We start from the raw sequence: 20,179 nt of genomic DNA on the forward strand, positions 1-20,179 counted from the left end.
AACTTAATTACATAATATATATTCAAGTAAACGGTTAAATGAATAATTGAATCAAGTTTTTCTGTGTTCAAATTGACGATTTGATTTGTTTCTTTTTTATTCGTTGATGAAGATAATTACCATAGCAACCTCTTCTTGGTTCAAGTAATTTAAAAATGTTTTCCGGTCCATTTCACCTTATCACATTGTTTGGAAATTTCCGGGAATTCATGAATTTTTGGTGGTGCTTTCAAATACCTTGTTGGTCTTATGCGAATGTTGGTCTCCTTGTAAAATTCCGAATAAGGATCCCCAAGAGTCAAATATATCACCAGAGTATGATCCTGAAAATTGATATGACGAATTTGCCTGTACATAAACAATCAACAAAGATTTAGAATGATTCACAAATAAAAGGGCATATTGTTGAAGAAGGGGATTTTTGGTTAGCTATACAATATTAACTAAATTTTAATTTAAAAAAACCCTATATTATTTATTGCGTTTTCTATTTTGGGTGCAATGAAAACAATCAAGCCACTTTTTCCATCTTCCTTTACTTCATTTATATCAAGTTCTTTGCGAAATTCATTAAAATAGTTACATGTCGATCCTATTTTCTATAGCAATAATAAATATAGCTTCGTCCAAGAAACTTCTTTTTGCATCCAATTTTTTATCGGAGTAATATTAATTCATAAATTGGTACGGAATTTGATGATTCGTTGTTAACCTGTATTGGTTTTGAATTTATTTTGTGCGTTTAGTTTACTACAGAAAAAAAAGAAAGAACAAAATAGGGAATTTTATTGTATTAAAACCAATTCTGTTATTTTCCAAATAGGTATTTTTTTTCCTCAAGCCTAACCCACTCACCTCCCGATATAAACATGGAACACTTTTCAAATCAAATGAAAGGAAAAGCTTGTCATATTTGGTTATTTTACCGTCTTGTTTATAAATAATAAAGTAAATATAATAAAAAGCCCATAATATAATCACGGGAAAAACACAGTGATATTATGGAAAATGATGATGGAAAATAAAAGGATGAAAGGAAAATCGGAGACAGATCTCTATATTTTCTTCGCGTTTAACCATTAAAATTAAAAATTTTGACCCCTTTTTTTACTACCTTTTTACTACCGAAAATAATCCCTTTTTAACCCTATTTTTAAAATATCCTGAAGATATTTTTTCATAAACAGTGTTTAGAATTGCTTTAATTACTTTATTATTTGTGCAAAAGTGACCAGGAACGTGAAAAAGGAATGGTTACAGAAATTTCAAGGTACTCTGGCATAAATCAGTCCAACTCCTATACAAATTGCCCTAAAGTTCTCGTTCACTCTCTCGCCATTCCTTTCAACAGCCAGTTCCGACAAAGTTCAGAAATATAAAAAAGGGAAAGAAGAAAATGGCTTCGTTGTAGTTAAAAACTAAAAAAAAAAAACAATTATGGGAGATGTCATGTGTCATCATGAAAATCATCTGTCATATCATGATAAAGGAGTAATCGTTTACCAATTATAAGTACTCCAGTGATTGATTCTGCTGATATCGTAGTTTTCTATCGAGAAACCATGAAAAGGTGGATTTCGCTTTCTTCCTTGCCCCCCAATTTTGGGTTAAAAGCCAAACACAGTTCCCCGCAATATTGATAGGTGGCTGTTTGGAAAAAAATCGCTGTTCGGATTTTTTTGCAGATTACTGTACATCGTGCTTGTAGGCTAAACGATGGTTTACATCGGCAAGAATCTTAAAAAAGCAAAGGAAACGGTAGCGCGAGACTTGGAAGAATATCGAGACGTTCAACTTAGTTGTTAGTTAAGTTCTTCGCTGACTTCGTTGGATTACAATGGTCGAACTTTTCCATTGCTTACCGATGGAATTTGTCGTTTTTCTCCGGCGATGACTAGTTGAAGTCATTTTCCCCTAGCTACTCGAACTTGACTAGAAAACACGTGATTAAGAAGAGGAATTTGAATTTTTGCGTTTACCTCGTATGGAGGAAAAACTAAGATTTCTTAAGAATTACTACCTTAACAATTGGTAGTAGGGGAACCCGGGGTCAATCAGCCCTGATTTATGAAAACCGTTATAACTTTTAAAAAATTCTCGATATTTGCGATTTTTTATGTCGCTGTGCAGCTTGTTTACCCTGTCTTCAACCTTACATTTTAATTTTTTGCGCAGCTACTTTCGATGCCAGTCTCAAAAACCAATCACGATTAATCTTGTCGGTTGGCTTTTTCTTGGGGTAATTTCGGACACCATCGGTTTTATTTCGGACACCCTTTAAAATCTAAAACAACTATAACTATAAATAACTATCACCCTTAAAATTCAAAATTTGATTAAAATTTATTTAATTAATAAAAATTATAATTACCACTTATAATTAAAAATTAAAAAGGGAAAAGGGGGAACATCAACGCCAGAGCTCCCCCATGGGAGTGATTCAAGAAACTTTCATTTAAATATGTTTAATTGAAACACAAACAAAGTAAAAATCTGAGTTGCACACAACTTTTAAAAAATGTTCTACAAAGAATGAAATACACACTCTTTGATAACGCGACCTGTTCTATTTTTTCCCGTTGGCTGACGAATATTAATATTTCTAGGCTTCGAGGCGTTTTCATAATCTGATTTCGGCAATGAAATATTTTCTTTATTCTTAATGGTAGTTGCATTTTTTCCTTTTCACTGGTTCGCCTTTTTGTACATTTCAAGCTTTCTCTTTGGCATTTTGAGATAATGATGCCACTTTTTTCTGGTGTTAAAGTGAAAATTTGCTTCCTCCCTTGCGTTCTTCGCTGTTAAGGATTTGTGTCTTGGGAAGACTTTTGGAAACGCTCGGATATCTTGAGGAAGAATCTTTAATTGATCCGTCGCAGTTGTAACGGTGATGAATGACGGAACTTGAGCAGTTGTTAAAGCGGACTCGGGAACCACTGGTGTTGATTGAGGGATCGACGGATCGACCGTATTATCTGTAAATTAATCAACAAAGTTAAATTAAATTCACAATGAAGTTATAAAAGTTGAAAACTAACCTAATGTATGGTAGACCGGGGCAATTTCGGTACAGGGGCATTTGTGAACAATTGTCTTATCTACTAGTTCTAGTTCGTAGATGTCATTCAATTTCAAGGCCAATGTGAATCATCAAAAGATCTTTGCCTACAAGAATTTTCATTAAAAGATAATAAAAATTGTGGGATCAAAATTGTGATGTCCCATTTTGCCCCTGTATTAAATTTGCTCCGGTCTCCCTTACGATCCGTGACTGCAGATGGCAAAAAATCATTGCGTCAAAAACAAGCCGATTAAATGGATGGATGCCAGATTTTACAAATCCGCTGATAATGTTGGCTGAATTAAATTTTTGTATGTAAGGTTGTCTGCTCAGCTCCGCAATTTCGTGGATGAAAATCAGGGATACGTTATGAAGCGTGTGCCAGTCATCAACAGCTGTTTTCAAGGCAGCTTTGAATGGGCCATACATGGAGACGACTAGTGGCTGCAACTTATGCGAACAATGTGGCGGTGAATGTTAGCATTATAATGCCATTCTCCTTTGCATATCTGATCACTTTAGGATCCAAGTGACTGTTGTGACTATCGAGAAAAAGCAAATGGGGGTTTGAGGTAGAACACATTGTAAATTCAACGAAATGTTGAAAAGATCTTAAGAAAGTGTCTTTGTTAACACACCCAGACGGATGGGCCAACCCAAGGAAACCAGGAGGCCCACGTTCTGTCATTCGTTTAAAAAATTTCATGCGCGGAAATATAAAAACAGGCGGGATGTGCGTTACGCTTGCTAATATAAAATCTATCATCGTAGTGTCGACTCCTTATTTCTCTTGTGACACATTTTGCTGCACTTGTTTTAGTCCTCGAACAGCAACTACTTTTAGTGGCGCAAACACAGTAGGAATGCTTGTTTTGTGTTCCACATTCTGGATGGCGAAAAGTTTGATTTTACAATCAAGAACATCAGAAGGTCAAAAAAAGTTTGGACGACTACACGAGTGAAACCACTTGCACGACACTGACTTGTTGGTTCCGGTCTACGGATTGATCTTGTGATGCTCTTTTTTTCGAATCCAGGCTTTGGAATGTTCTTTTTGTTGTTGGAGACAGCAAACTTAAAAGAAAGTTCTAGAACCTGGGTGGTGGTGAGCCTGTGGCTTTTGCGGCAACAGGTGGTTAAATAGTCGCACAGTTCCATCTCCATAGCCTTTGTAAATACATGTTGTCTGGGATTTCGTTTGCGTCCTTGAACTTCTTCACTTACTTTCTTAAAAATGATAGTTAACCGCAAACAACTAGTCCCCTGAGCGATGTAATCGTGGGGTGATAGCGAAATCACCCAACCAAAGACAGTCCGGTCCTTCCCGTGTGGAGTATTTTCACTAAAACTGATCTACTAGACTACTATACATTTACGGTTATGTATAAATAAATAATTTAAACGTCATTTGATAAAAAAATTTAATTGATTTTAAGGATTTTTTCTCAAATTTTTGTGATCAGCAGTTGATATAGAATCCCGAAATAAAATTAAAATGTTTTTTTCAAAAAGTCCCATAATAATTTAAATTCTAATATCTCAGCAACAACAATATATTTTTATCCCAAATTTGGTGCCAATATAACATTGTGTAATTATTAGAGGATTTTATCTCACACTCATAGTCTTTTTTTTCTACAATGGACGGAATAACACCTGAACGAACTAACCCCGGGTTCCCCTACATCCTTGAGAATGGAAGTAGCTGTTCAGCTCGGTAAGCGATATTTGGTTGGATTTGTTCTGAAAAAGAAAGGAAAAACAATAAATAAAATATATTATAAATCAATAAATAACGCACTTCAAACTGTACTAGTATGAATTATCTGAACTCTTTTCCACCACGTTGGTGGTAATTTGGTAATTAAGGTATTCATTGGTAATTTGGAAGTATTAATTGATCTTAATGTGACTCTTTCCTCGTTTACTTTTTGGAAAGTGATTTATTTCCCTTATTTTCTTATTTCTTGACATTTTCTTTTGTTTCCTTGTTAACGTCTGGTTTACCGCTATTCAGTAGAACATATTATTCATTTATTCTTCCCCGAGGGCTTTTTGTTTACTTTTTGTCCCTAATGCATATCCTGATGCAATCCTTAAAAAAACCCACTTCATGCAATCTTTAGAGATTATGTTCACTGTGATAGCAGCTTGACAGCGACAGAAAAAAGCCATTACTGAAGCGATTTATTAATCAATCTCAAATGGAGTAGGTAATCTTCAGAAGTTCAGTGAAGCTTTAGCCGAGATTGAAAATACTTATAGATACCTCCAAATTTTGTCAATAGCCTACGTCGAATCTTGATCGAATATACAAAAGTAAACATAAACGATTAGAAAACGCTGCTCAAGTTTTCACAAACTCTAATCGGAGCTGTATCATCTTTGAAAAGTGAAGAATACGATCATGAACTAAAGGCACCAAGATTGCTCGATTCATAGTCATTTTGGCCAAGCTGCCAGTAGAGTAGCAAAGTAGGTGGGGTAGAAAGATTGAAAAGAGCCACTCAGTAGGGGAGACTATGGGGCTATGTGGGACACGGAGCTATAATGTACAAGGCAATTAAAACATGTAAAATTCGTTTAAAAATTGTGAAATAAATACAGAGTATGTTAAATTACGTTTTATTTATCATACAAACTTTGTTTCTTGAAATTGTGATTTATTTTTCTTGTTCTATGTGAAATTTAAAAAATGGGAATCTGAAAAAATATTTAAGACGTTTAGTTTTTTATTTTATTGATACTAAAATCAATATTTTTGTAAAACCCAAATAGCTATCTGATAGCAATTTTATTCTAGTTTAAGGTGGTATATTTTGTTTTTCTAATGGGTTCCTAAGTATTTAATAATTAAGTTTATTTAATGTTGTTTGGTTCGGGTTAAACGGGACATGGAAAACGGGGTAAAACAGGTATTGCCAGATCAACGTTATTTCTAGAAAAACGCCCCCTGGCAACAAAAACAAAGTAAAAATGATCGAAAAAACTTTTTTGATCTCCAATTCTACTTTATAAAATAAATAAAAATACAGCATTTCTGAAAGGATGAATTTCCTTTTCACCAGCGCATATTTTTATAAATATAATTAAGCCGTTGCAGAGATTGCGCATGCAGAGAAAAACGCAGTTCTATTGTACCATGGACTACTCTAATTAAGGACGGGACTCTTCGGCATTTCCTATGTCGGCCACGTAAATTTTTTTCCCGGAGAATCGAAATCAGAATAAAAAATAAGTATTTAATTACCTAATGTTCTTATACCTAAAATTTATCTTCGTGGAGATATTTCAATATTTTTTACTGAAAATTTGAAATAGTGGGAAACACCGGTGCCATCTAGGAGCCAAACCTCATAAGCTCTTGTAAGTTTACAAGCAGATACCCATTGCGTGCAAGAGAGACCACTCTCTTATCTCTTTTACTCTGACATAGCTGCCTAACTCTCCTTTACCTTGTAGGTTATATTGGCAAGAGCTTAGGGTGCTTTGTTGCTAGAGGGCACCGGTGTTTCCCACTTTTACCCTTACTGCTGAAAGTAAAATTACAATATCTTATTGATTAGTTAATTTTACTTAGATTTATCTACATAGTTAGAATCAGCGAAAAAAACTGAATATTTTTGATATTTTTATTAATTTTTTCATGAAAATAGCCCACCCGACTAGCTTTAGATAAACCGATCTCCTTATCTCTGGGACTCTGGTAGCCTCTACTTCGACATTTCGGTGCACTTAAGGTTCTTGAAACGTCGGGCGAAAGAGGAATCAACATTGAGCCCATTTCAAATCAAAATCTCGTAGCTACTTGGCTTCCGAAGGACTCAGGGTTGAAGAAATCCAGTCTCTGACAACCCTCATGCGTCTTATGCGTACTGCAAATTTGTGCAATGGTAGGGTCTTACTAGTGGGTTCTTCAGCACCACCTTTACGGTACTCCTCTCGTGGACGATCCCCTCGCTTCCGTTGGTCTCCCTCTTGCTGCTCGCGCTTTTGTTGTTCTTTGACCTGTAGTTCGCGATCTTGCAGCTTCTGGTCACGCGCCCGTTCTAGGATATTCTGTTCTTCCTGGTTGAGATTTGTGCGAATCCGATCGCGATTGCTTCGATGAAACTGACACTGACAAGTTGCTGGAACTAGATCTTGAACTTAAGCTATCAACCAGCCATGACTGCGTTGCGACACAGCTGGAAAGTGTTGCGTCACAAGCGGTCATAAGCTGTAATACCACTGACATCGTACTAGAAATTTAATCTTCAGGGATGAATGAATAGGTACAAAACTGCAGTGTATTGTAAAAGGGAATAACTAATTAAAACCAGCTTTAGGCACATAATATGATCAGGAAATAAGCAATGATAGACAGCTATGCACCAAAAAATGAGGCTACGATTTAACAATTATACTTTTCGCCTGGTATTGTTTTAAGATTCACACATAACTTCAAAGGAATCAAAAAAGCAACTACGTTATGCGTTGCCGTTGGTGGACGGAAGAAGAAACCTGCACACGGTTAAATGTAAAAACTCCCAAGGAGCAAGGGACGGAACGAAAGTTGGTTAGGATAATTACTGAACATCAACATCCAACAGGTAAATGATCTTTTTTTTTTGCAATTAAGAGGTGTGCGAGTCAGCACACAATTTATAGATGGCAAACCGGTTCACTTTCAAAACATAGGGTGGTCTACATATAAGAACATAATACTAAAAATGAACTGACAGAAGATAATTATTACCACACAACTATTGGACCATTTTTTAATGCGGCACGCCGAATTTAGTTTAAGTGTTATTACTGTAATGTTGTAATAACAAGGCATCGCGAATTTAAAAAATATATCAGACAAAAGCATCATCAAAGAAGCGTCTCAAGAATAAAAGAAGAAATATTTACAATGGTCAAAAAAAAGCTAGTGAAACCATTAAATTAAAGTTCTGTAACCACGGTTCGTTTCATTACAATGGAAGTTGGCTTTGATTCTGGAACGTGCCATGGAGATAGTTGAGTTGGACTGCTGCTAACCACATCGGAAAGCACTCCAACCGCCTGCAAGTCATCCGCAACAGAAGAATCCAACATCTATTAAAAAAGAATTACTAATTTGCAACACATTTGCAAAGAATTTCACAACTAACAAAGGATAAACACTATTAAAAAACACAACTATTAGCGGAAACTAGCTTACCGGCTGGGAAGTAGTTAACTCAACAGGGCAAGGAGGTTCACAAGTAATCGGAGATGAAGTTGCACGACTGCTGAGGTCAGGACTTGCCAACCGCAACAAGAAAGGATTACTGTTAAGAGCGTCTACCGCAAACGGATTTTTAGAAGACATTGTTCTCAGCCTTGGTGAGCTTGCAGGAGAATTTCTGAATGGATTATTTGACTCTGGTACAGTTTTTTTCTCAAGATCCCCTTTAACGGACTGCTGAAAATGAGTCAAAGTGACGGGAATTGCTGGAGATTCAATGGGGCTAGGATCGCTGTTCGCTTGCGATAAACAAGTTGGTGATGGAGTTGCAACGTTCGAGCTAACTGCAACTGAATCATCTGACGTTTTATCACACTCGTGAAGAGTCAGAGTTAACTTGTCTCCTCCCTTCATTTCAGAACACGAAGCAGACAAACAAAAATTAATAAGAAATTGCAAATAACAACTGATAAAGCCAAATCGAAAGGTTGGTGTTTTACAAAATATTACCTAGATTAAAGCAAGCGAAGGTTTTATGACTTCATTTCAACAGAAAATCTTTACATTTAAATCAGTGATGCAAACAATTATGTTAAATAACAAATCAAAAGCATAGGTCTAATAACTAAGAGACTTTAGACTAGGAAATGTGTGAAATAATACACTTACCACGGAAACATAAGTAGTTACGTTATTACTGAAGTCATTTTTTACTCCTCCAACTGAACCGCTATTGGAAATTTTGAAATCCGAACCGATGGCCCCTCTACATCAAGAAATGAAGTACATTAACGGAAAAAAATACAATCATAATAAAAAATAATAGTTTTACCCATCTGTGTGCTTGCTATTATTGCCCACATCCAAGTTTGCAGTGACCGGTGTTTTCTTCCGCTCTTCATCAGCACGCGCTATATCGTAAAATTTTTTAAATATAAATTAAATTTCATCTACACATACTAACTAGGAATCAAAATAAAATATAAACCTTTCAAAATATTACACTTCAGCTGCTCGGGAGCAAGGGGTTTCGCAGATCCTTGATTGCTCGATTTGTGGGTTTGGTTATTTGGAATATTTATAAGTAGGCTGTTTAATTTGGAATGTGATGTCAATTCCATTTTCCCCTTTTCATTCGCTTCCTCCAATTGTACAGATGTAGATTCTTTCGCTAAAATCTTTATCAAAGTGTCTAGTCGATTTTCTTCGATATCTTCCATGGAAGCTGCTGCGCCATTGTCATCTTGTCTTTGATCTTTAAAGCGAGATTTATGATTTGATTCAGGAGATTTTAGTAAAGCACGCGCATGGAGTTGAGGGCTTTTACTCAATCCAACGATTAAGGCATTCGATGTATTGGTGCTCAAAGCGCTGTCTTCGTGACTGCTGTCAAGTATAATCAAATCTTGGTCCACATCTGCTAGAGGTTTGTAGACCGGTTCCACAGATTGTGAACCTGCTGCGGTAGAAGTATTCGAAGGTTCAATTGTGGACGAAGAGAGTCCTTTAGCAGGAACTTCTTCAATAGTACGATCGCGTTGCTGCCTTTCACGAACCACATGCGATTGACGGCGGGCGTAACGCTGACTTGGACGCCTTTCAAACTGCACACTTCTTCTGGCTCTATTGGTTTGAGTCGTTTGATATTCAGTTCGTCCGCTTTAAGAATAAAACAAATATTAAAACTTACGACAAAATAAATTATTTTTGTTATCATTTTTAAACCTGTATCGAAAACGAGAGCCCATACGGAAAAAATTTTGTCGTGTGTTATGAGCTTTAACAGGCCCTTTGAGACGGAAAAAGGCATGATGCTCAACAGCACATTTCCATAAATGTTTGGCAGCTTTTTCATTGTGAAGCCTTAATTTGATAGTAATATTCATAAATATCTAATCATCTGATTGTGCCAGTAAATCTCTAACGCACCTAAACACGAATGTGTGCTCCTGTTCTCGGCCTTCGTCATCATCTTCCACGACAATTACTGATAGCTTTTTCTTTTTGAAGTCGAGTTTAGTAATTTTCGGCCTGGAATAACAATACATTTTTATAGATTTAGAGAGACAGTAACAAATTTTTCAAGTCATACCAGAAAAAAAGCCCTATTTTCTGATGATTTTCAAACACTAGTATTCCAGTTGGTGTTAGTCCTAATGAATATTCGCAACTATCTTTTCCCTGTACATCAAACAAAAGCAAATTAGTTTGCTGTTACCAAGCTGAAAATATATAACTTAAGGCCTATTTAGGAAAATATAGAATAAAGATCTCACCAAGACTGTATGCATATCAACTCCATACATTTCCAACCATTTTCCTTTGTTCAAATAGTTCAATTCAGCCTGAGCTGGATTTTGTCCCCTAAACCATAGAATTTACAAAATGTAGTTTAAATAAATTAAAAATTTTACAAATTAAAAAAAGGAATATAAAAAATTACATTAAAAATTAATTATAAAAATGTAATTAGTTAATTAAATAAAAACTAACTTTGAAAATAAGACAAAAATTTAAATTAAAAACCTGATCTTTTTGTATTCTTCTATTATTTTAATTTCCATATCTTCTGTCTGCTCAGGAACAAAGCGAAATTCACTGACAAATGCTGGAGTATGAATGGCTGGATCATAGTCTCCAAGTTCAGCTATTTACAAAATGTGTAAAAATTTAACTACAATTTCACCATTTAAGAAAATAAATATCGAGTACATTGTAGTGAACAGGCAGCAAGCTGAACTGCTGTGTCAAATGGGCATTCCAAACGACCAGACTGGATATCATGTTTCAGCTGGAGAAAGAATTGATAGCTGCAAGAAAAAATAAATTCTTACAAGTCCATCAAATCATTAAATTATCACTTAATTAAATTACCGAGTCAATTCTTCTCTCAGACTATTTGGCTCTGAAGAATAAAATTTTACTCTCAAACGTAATGTGTAGGGAGGTCCAACTAGATCAGTTTGAAATATTAGCAAACTATAAATAACTCAAGTTTAAATATAACTTACTTCTGACTTGCTTCTTAATTGCTTTGGTTGGATCTAGCCAGTGTTGCACATGATTAACATCAGTGTACTGCAACCCAAAGTAATCTTTCTCAATCAGATCCAAAGAGTAGAAAACTTGCTCATATAGTTCTGATCCATATGCTTTTTTCTTTGGAAATCAAGATTATTAAAGAAAAACAATAAACAAAAAAACGTGTAAAAGAGAACAAATAATATGAAACTTACATGCAGTTCTATTGTCAAGTCAGATCCGTCAAGAACAATGATTTTGCAAACGATTAGATTTTTATTTGGTTTCACTTGTTGGGACGTCTGAGCTGTGTTTTTTGTCGAAGAACTCAATCCTTTTTCCGATTTGCTTTTTCGGCGACTCAAAAATCTCAGCATTTCTAGTACATTTGAGTCATTAATGGATAATCGTTACAATACAATCTGTCAAAGACAGACCCAGGGATTACACGCCTGTAATTTCCAGGTTCTCTCAAGTTGAACTCTCTCGAAACTAGGTGGCGTGACGCGCGAACCGCAAAGTTCGCGGAATACGCCCTTAATGAAATATAAAATATGGCTGGGTTTAATGACTGAAAGTTATTCCGATTGTGTCGGAGTATTGCTTAAACATAACTCAAAACTTAAGGGGGGAAATCGAAGAAATTCTTTGTCTTTAATTTTAATGATTAAAGAAAAGGAACCAACCTTGCATTACCTCAAATAAACCTATCCCCTGTAATATCAGAAATATAGTTTTTAACATCAATAATTTCTATGAAATCGGAAGATGTTACAACTTGAACAAAAAGTTTGCCACTTGTAATTGTCATTTCAATATGCCGACTTTAAAACGGCCAATCGTTTGTGATGTTTGATGTTTGTTTTTTTCTTAATTATCTCCCACAGTTTTCGCGAGAAGAGAGATAAATTTCCTATACTTAAACGTGATTTTGATTCGTTTACTAATAACTAGGACTTTCGATTCCTAAACATAGTAAAGCCTTATTCGAATTTTATTCATTCATTTGTGTTTACGTGTTAAAATAACATGAGTTCATTCATAGAAACATTTTGGACCGATAGGAAATGGCTATATGGTACTGTCACCTAGTGAATAAATGTAGAAGTTTAACAGTTCGTTGAAAAGTAGAAAGGTTTGAGCCATGAGCCCATGAGCTAACTTGTTTTGAAGAGAAAATGGGATAAACAATGAAGAGAAAGATTCAACTATTCAAGGGTAGGACCGTAGGATGAGGGGTGTGGGATTTCCCAAGAAGCCCCTTCTATCACGCGTGAACGCGTGAACGTCTTGTAGAGCATGTGAGTGACGAAAATTTTATCATTGATTTTCTCCAACAAATAATTCAAAATGAAACGTCTCATATTTTCTCTTCTAGTTCTGAATCATCAACTCTGCTAGTCTGCTTAACTGCTTAACGCCATCTCTGGAACAGGACAGGCTTACCTTATTTAGTAAGCACTGGCATGGCACTGGGTTAACGAAATACCTTGGTGCCTAGTCCTGATTTGATTGTATTATGCATGGTTCATCGTTTTTAGACATCGTGACATCTAGCGGCTAATTGTTGAAACTCGCTTTTTATCCCATACGTATTTGCCCATGGTTTTTTTTTTCACTTTTGTGTTCTTCTTTCAGTCTCTTCTAAATAACGTCACCTGCCTTTAATAACGTCACCTGCCATTGGTTAATTTTGTATCTAAAGAACAAACGAAGTCTTTAAAAAATAATTTGTTAATTGAATTTGACAACCACAACACCATATCCATTGATTTCAAATTTTTACCAATTTGTTTGGATAGATTTTTTTTCCTTTGATTACCTAAAAGCGCTAAAAGTCATTGAAGTCGACAGATTCTGTCTTCTATCACATACTTGAGGCCATGATTTCATCTGGTGATGGATACAGATTGGTTTCAGAACATCGGTCTGGGTTTCCATCTAATCCTTCTGTTTGGTCTTATGGAATGGCTATGCCTTGGCAACATCCAGGCCAACAACTTGCATTTCCTGTTCCACTGCATTTTGTGACTCCACAGCTTAATACTCAGTGGTTTCCTGTAGAAAATTTTGCTAGCCTTCCACACAAGCCTAAGATTAATAAGGAAAACACATCTACATTTGAAAACACAAAACCTTCACGCAGATTTAGTGATCCTGGACCAAGGGTACAAGTTAGTAATAGTAGTGATAAACCATCCCTTTCCCACAAGAATAAAACAGTGAACGAAGACAAATGGCACCATTCTGAAAATCAACATATTGCTGGTACACAAAAATTATAAGTTGTTCATTCCATTTTCTCATTCTTAGATCTCACTTGTTAGATGAAGCCAATAAAGACAGGATTTTTAGTAATTTACTTCAAGAACTAAGAACTGCACGTGATTTTAATCGCCAACTTTGTCTAGAACTCCATAAGGCAAATATGAAACTGCATTTAACCCAGCAGCATGCTAATGAGCATCAACCAGGCTCTATGGCAGGTGAGATAGATTGCTTTTATCACCCAGGATTGGTTACATATGTATTGTTTTTTTCAGCACTTGTACGAAAGTTATATGAAGCACATCACATACGAAGTGAAGTGCTTTCTAACTGGAGTAAGTCAGGGGAGTCATTTGGAAGAAAAAGTAGTTGCACATCAAACAAGGTAAGAAATAAGATTCAAAGTTTATTTTTTAATTTTAATTTTTGGTCATTTAAGATCAAATAAAAAATGTTCTCTACTGTAAACGCAAACAATAGCTAAAGCCCTGTTCTCCGTGACGCTATTCACAGTCTTTTTCTATAATGACATAAATTTGTTAGGCATAACTTATTTAAACTGCTATCACTTGACGAAAGCCTCGAAAATTCTTCATAAGAGAATGTGTCAAAAGCGAACATTGTCAGTGGTAATGAACTCTAACGAAATGAGTGAGGAATTCCTAAATGTTCTGCTATTTTCTAAATTTTCAATTGCAGTGATTAATGATTAATGTTGTTTTTTTTTTTTTTTGTTTATTTATTTTTTAATATTCTGTTTTAAGTTTACATGCAGAAACAGGCTTATTTGTCTAGAACAGAAATTTTTCTACTATAGAATTTTAATCGTTTATGATTATGATTATATTTAATATTCACATAAAGTATAGAGGAAGAAATCCTAATTAACAGCTTAAAACTTTTACATTTCAACACATACTTTAGTTCGATTCTGACGACCCTGAAGATTCCTTGTTGAAGGAACGGGAAGTGCTAATTACTAGATTGCAGTCAACTGAAAAGAAGATTCAGCGTCTTCGAAATGCCCAGGTAAATAAAAGCTCATTTTCCATTCAGTAAAGATTTAGGAGTAATTTCTGTATACTTTCAAGATCTTCAAGTCTGTAAATAATTGTTCTAAATAATTAGAACGAGGAAAAGGACATTTAAATCTAAATATTATGATAAGAGTCGATGTTTTTTATGTTTAGGTTGTATGACAATTAGATCTAATGGCAAAGAAGTATTTTTAATGGGATGCTTGATTCGACCGATGTTAGGAAGATGTGTGTGTACGCAAGTTCAAGTTTCAACCCTGTGGATGTGTTGTGAATGTGAGAGACTGTTTGTCCGTGCGTTTGTCCATTGGGAAGGGAGGTTGACCTTTCTTGTTGAGCATTGTCAATATTGGCTCTCTCTTTGCTCAATCTCCCCTCTTTTTAATATCCAGGGCGGAGTTGTGACGTATCGAATTTCCGCACTGGTCGTCATCGTCCTCGTTTATTTTCCCTCCCTTTCCATTTTTTTTTTTTTTTTTTTTTTTGGGGGGGGGGGTGTCCTCTCAAGTCTCATCTAGGTTTTTTCCCCTTTTTTTACTGTCTTATTTTCTATGTAAACAAACCCATTTTCTACTTAAGATCACCTGTAATTGTGAACATTTTCTTTTCGGCAAATAATATTTGAATCTCGGTCCGAAGTCTTCGAATCAGCTTAAATGTTATTGTTTCTCAGTTGAAAATATGGGCCTATAACATTCATGGAAGACAACTTGTCCAATATTTGTCTGGCTTACTCAATTAATATTCCTTGGAACACGGAAGCGGTCCTAGAAAGTTAACGTAACACTTGTGTTTATCCTAATAGTCTGCATCACTGAGGCGATCGAGATAGGAAAGGAGAGATATGTTGAGCGTGTGAACGGTTGTGTAGGTTCGACTCTCCTCCATTTGCTGTGTTTCCTTTTCCTGGTTGTTTGATCAGCTTCTCAATGGGAAAAAATTTCTCCGTATGAGGAATAGTCTCTGTAATGTGGTGACCGGAATTAGTAGCTTATCCTCTTAGCCTACACATACTCCTCAGATTTGTTCATGGCTGCTGAGTTAAATAAATTTATTGCTTCAATTCACAGAAGAATTAAGATTAAAATATTAATAATCACATGAAAAGTTACCGCCGGTTTGTTTCATATATTGCTCGAATTGTTTGAGTAAAATTCTTATTATCCATACAAAATCAAAATCAACCCTTCCAAACAAATTAAATCACAACTTGAGCATTTTAGCAGTCGTTTTGTTTTTGTTGGTTATCATTAAATTAGCGTCATCGTAAAGATAGAATTTTTTATTTACTGTATAAAATTGTTAATTCGAAAATTCGTTTTATTTAGTGGAACGGCGCAGCAACGGAAAGTCCTTACTGTCAACACAATGTAGAACAGCGCTCGCCTATGAACACAAGGTCAGTCCTCAAAATTATTTTTTTGAAGTCCGCTTTTAATTTATTTTCTTTGTGCATTTTGCTTCTTGAGTTGGTTTTAAGGTACTTCAACTCTGTGGGTTTATTCGTTGTTAGACGGTGGAGCAATGCGTAAACTACGCAAAGAAATGCGTCAAAAATCATGCTTTACACCCCACTAATTCAATCGTAACTGACTGTAAATCTGGTGTACTTGGTAGAGATTAAGATCGGTTACTCAGACCATGTGCGTTTTCTAGGTAAAATTAAATTAATGCTTACATCGAGGCAGCAAAGTCTTTGAATGAGTAAAGGGACTAAATTAAAAAACGTAAATTCAAACTTTTCATTGCATTCTCGTATTATAGCATTGGTATATTGGGGGTGAAACGAAGACGTTAACTCGCGTTGTACGCTTCCTTATGTATGGGCTTTGTTTTGCAGTCGGTGTATGGGTGATGTACTTTCGTTCAACAAAGTGTCGCGGAACCACTCGTTTGCAATGACTTCACCTTCCACATCGGATCCTCCATCGCTTGAAGACCTTGACATTACCAGTTCCAAACATTATGGTACAACTCAAAGTTAATTGTCCTCTATGCTTCCTTGTGTGTAGTACTTGAATTACGGATTCTCGACGTCTTTGTCTGGGTTCTCATCTCGTTGTCACTATTAGTCTAAAAACGATTCTGTCATTAATATTAACGTTTTGTTTTATTACGTGGGATATGAACCAACCTACCTTGAAGGAGGTATAAGTACGACCAATTCAGGCCTCTCGCATCATCTTCTGCAGCCGAGCCGGCCTTTACTCGAAGGGCGGACATACGTGCCCAACAGCAACATCCTGATCCAAGGTGCGACTTCTATGGCCGGCCCGACACTGAAGAGGGACATCGAATTACAATTAGCGACGGTGGAGCGCGATCGTCGTCAGCTAGAACACCAACTTCAGGATTCAATCGGAACTCGGCGTCTTTCGGAAGACCGTGTCATCAAGTAAGTTTATTTATCTAATGTTCGAGGGAGTTGTATATAGTCACGATATAATCTAATCAATGAACACTGTATGCACAATTAACAGATTGTAACTCGAACGACGAACGGAAATTAAATTTTGAGGAAAAGGAAGACAAATGAATGACACAACAATGTGTCCATGGCGCGACTTTTGTTATTCCAATATTTAAAAAAAAAAGCGTCTAGTAGTTTTATTACGTGTGAGCTCTTTGTTTTTTATCTGACATCCAAATGCTGATTTTAAAAGTCGATCGATTCTTGTTGGCTTCATCGAGTGTGGTGTTGAAGTGGACGGAAACCAACTGGAGTAGGGCGAGCGGGGGCTGGTCTGGGATATGTAGAGAGAGAAAGAGAAAGAGTGGTTTTCTACAGAGTAGTAGTGGGTGGTGTCCTTTGAGAAGGGGAAACTAGTTTGTCACGCTGTAATGAAAGTGAATTCTGACTGATATTGCGTCTTGTTCAAACAGCGCAGGAAGCTGATGGAGCTGCAGTAGAGGATAGGATGAAGAAGGAGCGATGCCGGTATATAATAGAAGACAGCAAGTAGTCTTTCTGTTTTGTCAATGCTTACGGGCGGTTTACTCGCTCTAGGGGGTTTGGGTAGAGGGCGCCCGAGTTCAATAAAGTTCTATTCCTATGGAACCAGTCTGTTTTTCCCCTTTTTTTATGTGTGTGTGTCTCGCTAGATTCTTCAATTCGTTCGATCGATCGATATGTCGTCGTGATGCTTTTTCTCCTTTTTTTTCTTTTGGTAGAAAGACTAGTTTCAAAGTTTCATTGCTTTTTCCCCAAGAGTCGAAGCACTTTGAAGTCCAGATGATTTCAATCAAGGCGACATTCGTTTAAGAAGTGCAGTGAACTTTCTATCGATATCATCGAGAATCGGGTCTTTTGAAGTAACTGGAAAACTTTTAAATCAAACCTTGCATTTTGCGTTTGACTTGATAGATGTTATATTATTTATTTTCGTGTGATTCTGGGATGAATGATGAATCAAAGGCCTAATCTCTAATCATCTAATTATGTAAATGCCGTCTTATTTGATTTGTACAGGCTGGAGCGACTGGTCTCGGTCCTGAGGAAAAAGTTGGATATGCAGACTACGATCCACAATACGAGCTCATCCAATTGCTCAGCTGCACTGCCTTCGCCGACTGAAAATAACAGGCCGACCAATACCAATTATTCGACAACCCCAAATGACTACCCCGCTTACCCGACCTCCGGTAGGGCCAGCCAGCTGTCAATGGAAGGGCCGACTTCTCTGCCTTCTTACCTTCAAGTCGTCGGACCCATTACCCAACTCTAACGACTGGCGTGTCTGTAGTCAAACAGCTCAATGCGCCATTTATTCACACCCACTCCCCCGTACGATATCAACTTCAAAAAAGGCGAATCGAATTTATTTAACCTTAAAATATGTATTTAGCCATCAAGAGCTGTCGATCGTCTCATGTTTGCACTTGGCTATACTTTCCGCGTTTTTTTTAGGGGGGGGGGGGGGGGGTAGGGTATAAAACCTTGGAGTAGATTAAAAAAGCGAGGTAATGAGACCGAATTGTATTTGTTTGCGCGAAATCTGTTTCGATGATTTAAAAAACGTTCGTATGTAATCAGCAAAATGTCTGGAATGTCGGAATACTTTTCGCAAATTTAATTACTAGTCCCCGATTGCGTGCACTTCTTACGTCGAGAATGTTTTGGACTTTTTTTTTTTAATTATTATTTTTCGGGTTTATACGGCATGATCCTAGTGCCATTCTTAGAATGCCGTTAGTCTGTTGTTCTTCAAGGGCCATTCTAAACCGTCCGTCATCTGCCAGTGAATTCTACGTGCCTGGCTGTCTGTGTGGTTCGTTTTGTCTTTGATTTTCTTCTCTGATTGAATTGATGTCTAAGTAGAATTACGCTTAAGAGGTGCCTTTTCTTCCTTTTTTATATCCTTCAACCGACTGTTGTAGTTTTTCCACGTTTGTTTTGACAAAATGCATAACCGTTTGACAATTTTGTAATGATGTATGAGCTGAAATACTAGAATAATCTTCACCAGGCGTCGCTGCAGTTTTAATGATCGACGTTCGGCGGTCCATAGAGTTGCGGCGAATAAGAGGCGCGGTGCTGGGCTCCCAACTCTTTTTCGACCCTAGTTTGAAAGGTCTTTGTTCCATGAATAAAAGAGCGGATAGTCCACAGCCTGGTGGAACGATACGATACACATAAGTTCCTTTTTGTTAAGCTTTGAGGGTGACATGAACATGTGTGGGTCACGTGACTCAACAGACAACCAAATGACAGACGTATGACAACTAGTAACATAAAAAAAACGTCCAAGTGCCACGCTGCCACATGCAAGGCATATAGTATGTATATATTTTTAAAGGGGGAAATATACACTACTAGAATAAGAGCGTCAACTTATGATGGGGATGCTTATTTTTTTTTCTTTTTTTTTTCATTTTAGAAAGAGTATGACGCTGGTGTCAAAATCTTGTAATTTTTTGCCTAAACTTTCAGTTGAAGGATCGGTCAGCGTAATATACGGGGACGACCGACGGCCTATAGGTGGCGATATGAAAGTATAAATAGCTGCTCGCAACTGATAAGCAGTGCGCAGCCTTGAATCTCTTATATACTCACAACACTTTGGGAACAAAATCGAATTTTGGCTATCCACATGAAGACCGTTTTTATTCCCGAGCACTACAAACTTTTATAAGCAAGTTGATTATTTAGCAGTACTTCGACGTGGCACATCGCCTAGCGTGAATATTTATGATCTATTAACTCTTTTGAAGCAACAAACACACTGAATAACAAATGAAAATATATGATGTAGCATCAACCAGAGTCTTTGACTTCTTGCGCATTATGGAATTAACAAGTGCTCTTATAGTTCAAAATGATCGAAGTTCATTAGGTACAAAGCGATTTATTATTTGGTTTCAAATTTCAATTATGCAGGATATTCACAAATTTCTTTATCTAACCGTATCGTGAAATATTCCTTGTCCTATTATGGTTCTAACGACTTCTAATTAGTCAAGATCCCGTTTGTGCGTTGATTTTCGCCTGCCCCGCCTCTTGCTGTGACATTATTCCATTATTGACTTCCGCTGTGAAAAAACAAGATAACAAATGAACTGAAGGGAAATAGTGTTCCGAATTCTGCGTGTGAGAATTTC

The 20,179-nt window shown here is 36.5% G+C and overlaps 2 protein-coding genes across 3 annotated transcripts; one reads left to right on the forward strand and one right to left on the reverse strand.

The window, feature by feature from the left end:
• Window positions 1-7,332: 7,332 nt before the first annotated feature.
• LOC124193213 (band 4.1-like protein 5) lies at window positions 7,333-11,770 on the reverse strand. Its single transcript, XM_046586927.1, has 14 exons — window positions 11,492-11,770; window positions 11,267-11,414; window positions 11,130-11,208; window positions 10,968-11,065; window positions 10,782-10,902; window positions 10,532-10,619; window positions 10,348-10,436; window positions 10,185-10,286; window positions 9,981-10,118; window positions 9,244-9,914; window positions 9,088-9,166; window positions 8,925-9,021; window positions 8,250-8,663; window positions 7,333-8,143 (listed from the first exon to the last, which is right to left on the reverse strand). Exons 1-14 carry the CDS (start codon window positions 11,651-11,653, stop codon window positions 7,991-7,993), a joined length of 2,439 nt encoding a protein of 812 aa, XP_046442883.1. The 5' UTR covers window positions 11,654-11,770; the 3' UTR covers window positions 7,333-7,990.
• Window positions 11,771-12,395: 625 nt separating this feature from the next.
• LOC124193214 lies at window positions 12,396-19,048 on the forward strand. Of its 2 annotated transcripts, XM_046586928.1 has the most exons (9): window positions 12,396-12,577; window positions 12,655-13,544; window positions 13,604-13,762; window positions 13,820-13,929; window positions 14,469-14,573; window positions 15,910-15,980; window positions 16,422-16,549; window positions 16,727-16,976; window positions 18,051-19,048. In XM_046586928.1, the coding sequence occupies exons 2-9, from the start codon at window positions 13,160-13,162 to the stop codon at window positions 18,304-18,306; spliced, it is 1,464 nt and encodes a 487-aa protein (XP_046442884.1). In that variant the 5' UTR covers window positions 12,396-12,577; window positions 12,655-13,159; the 3' UTR covers window positions 18,307-19,048. The 2 variants fall into 2 exon arrangements, with proteins under 2 accessions (XP_046442884.1, XP_046442886.1); XM_046586930.1 differs by lacking the exons at window positions 12,396-12,577; window positions 16,422-16,549 and having other exon boundaries at window positions 12,711-13,544.
• Window positions 19,049-20,179: the final 1,131 nt, after the last annotated feature.

This window comes from Daphnia pulex, chromosome 4, assembly GCF_021134715.1.
Source record: "Daphnia pulex isolate KAP4 chromosome 4, ASM2113471v1".
In the NCBI taxonomy this organism is placed as follows: domain Eukaryota; kingdom Metazoa; phylum Arthropoda; class Branchiopoda; order Diplostraca; family Daphniidae; genus Daphnia; species Daphnia pulex.

Bases quoted from the DNA above. Each gene is read 5' to 3' on its own strand.
- LOC124193213 (XM_046586927.1), bottom strand. From the start codon at position 11,653: ATGCTGAGATTTTTGAGTCGCCGAAAAAGCAAATCGGAAAAAGGATTG. The intron at 11,415-11,491 runs GTAAGTTTCATA...TGATTTCCAAAG, and splicing joins ACTTGACAATAGAACTGCAT to AAAAAAGCATATGGATCAGA. The intron at 10,437-10,531 runs GTGAGATCTTTA...TTTGATGTACAG, and splicing joins TTGATATGCATACAGTCTTG to GGAAAAGATAGTTGCGAATA.
- LOC124193214 (XM_046586928.1), top strand. From the start codon at position 13,160: ATGATTTCATCTGGTGATGGATACAGATTGGTTTCAGAACATCGGTCT. The intron at 15,981-16,421 runs GTCAGTCCTCAA...TTTGTTTTGCAG, and splicing joins CGCTCGCCTATGAACACAAG to TCGGTGTATGGGTGATGTAC. The intron at 16,550-16,726 runs GTACAACTCAAA...CCTACCTTGAAG, and splicing joins TACCAGTTCCAAACATTATG to GAGGTATAAGTACGACCAAT.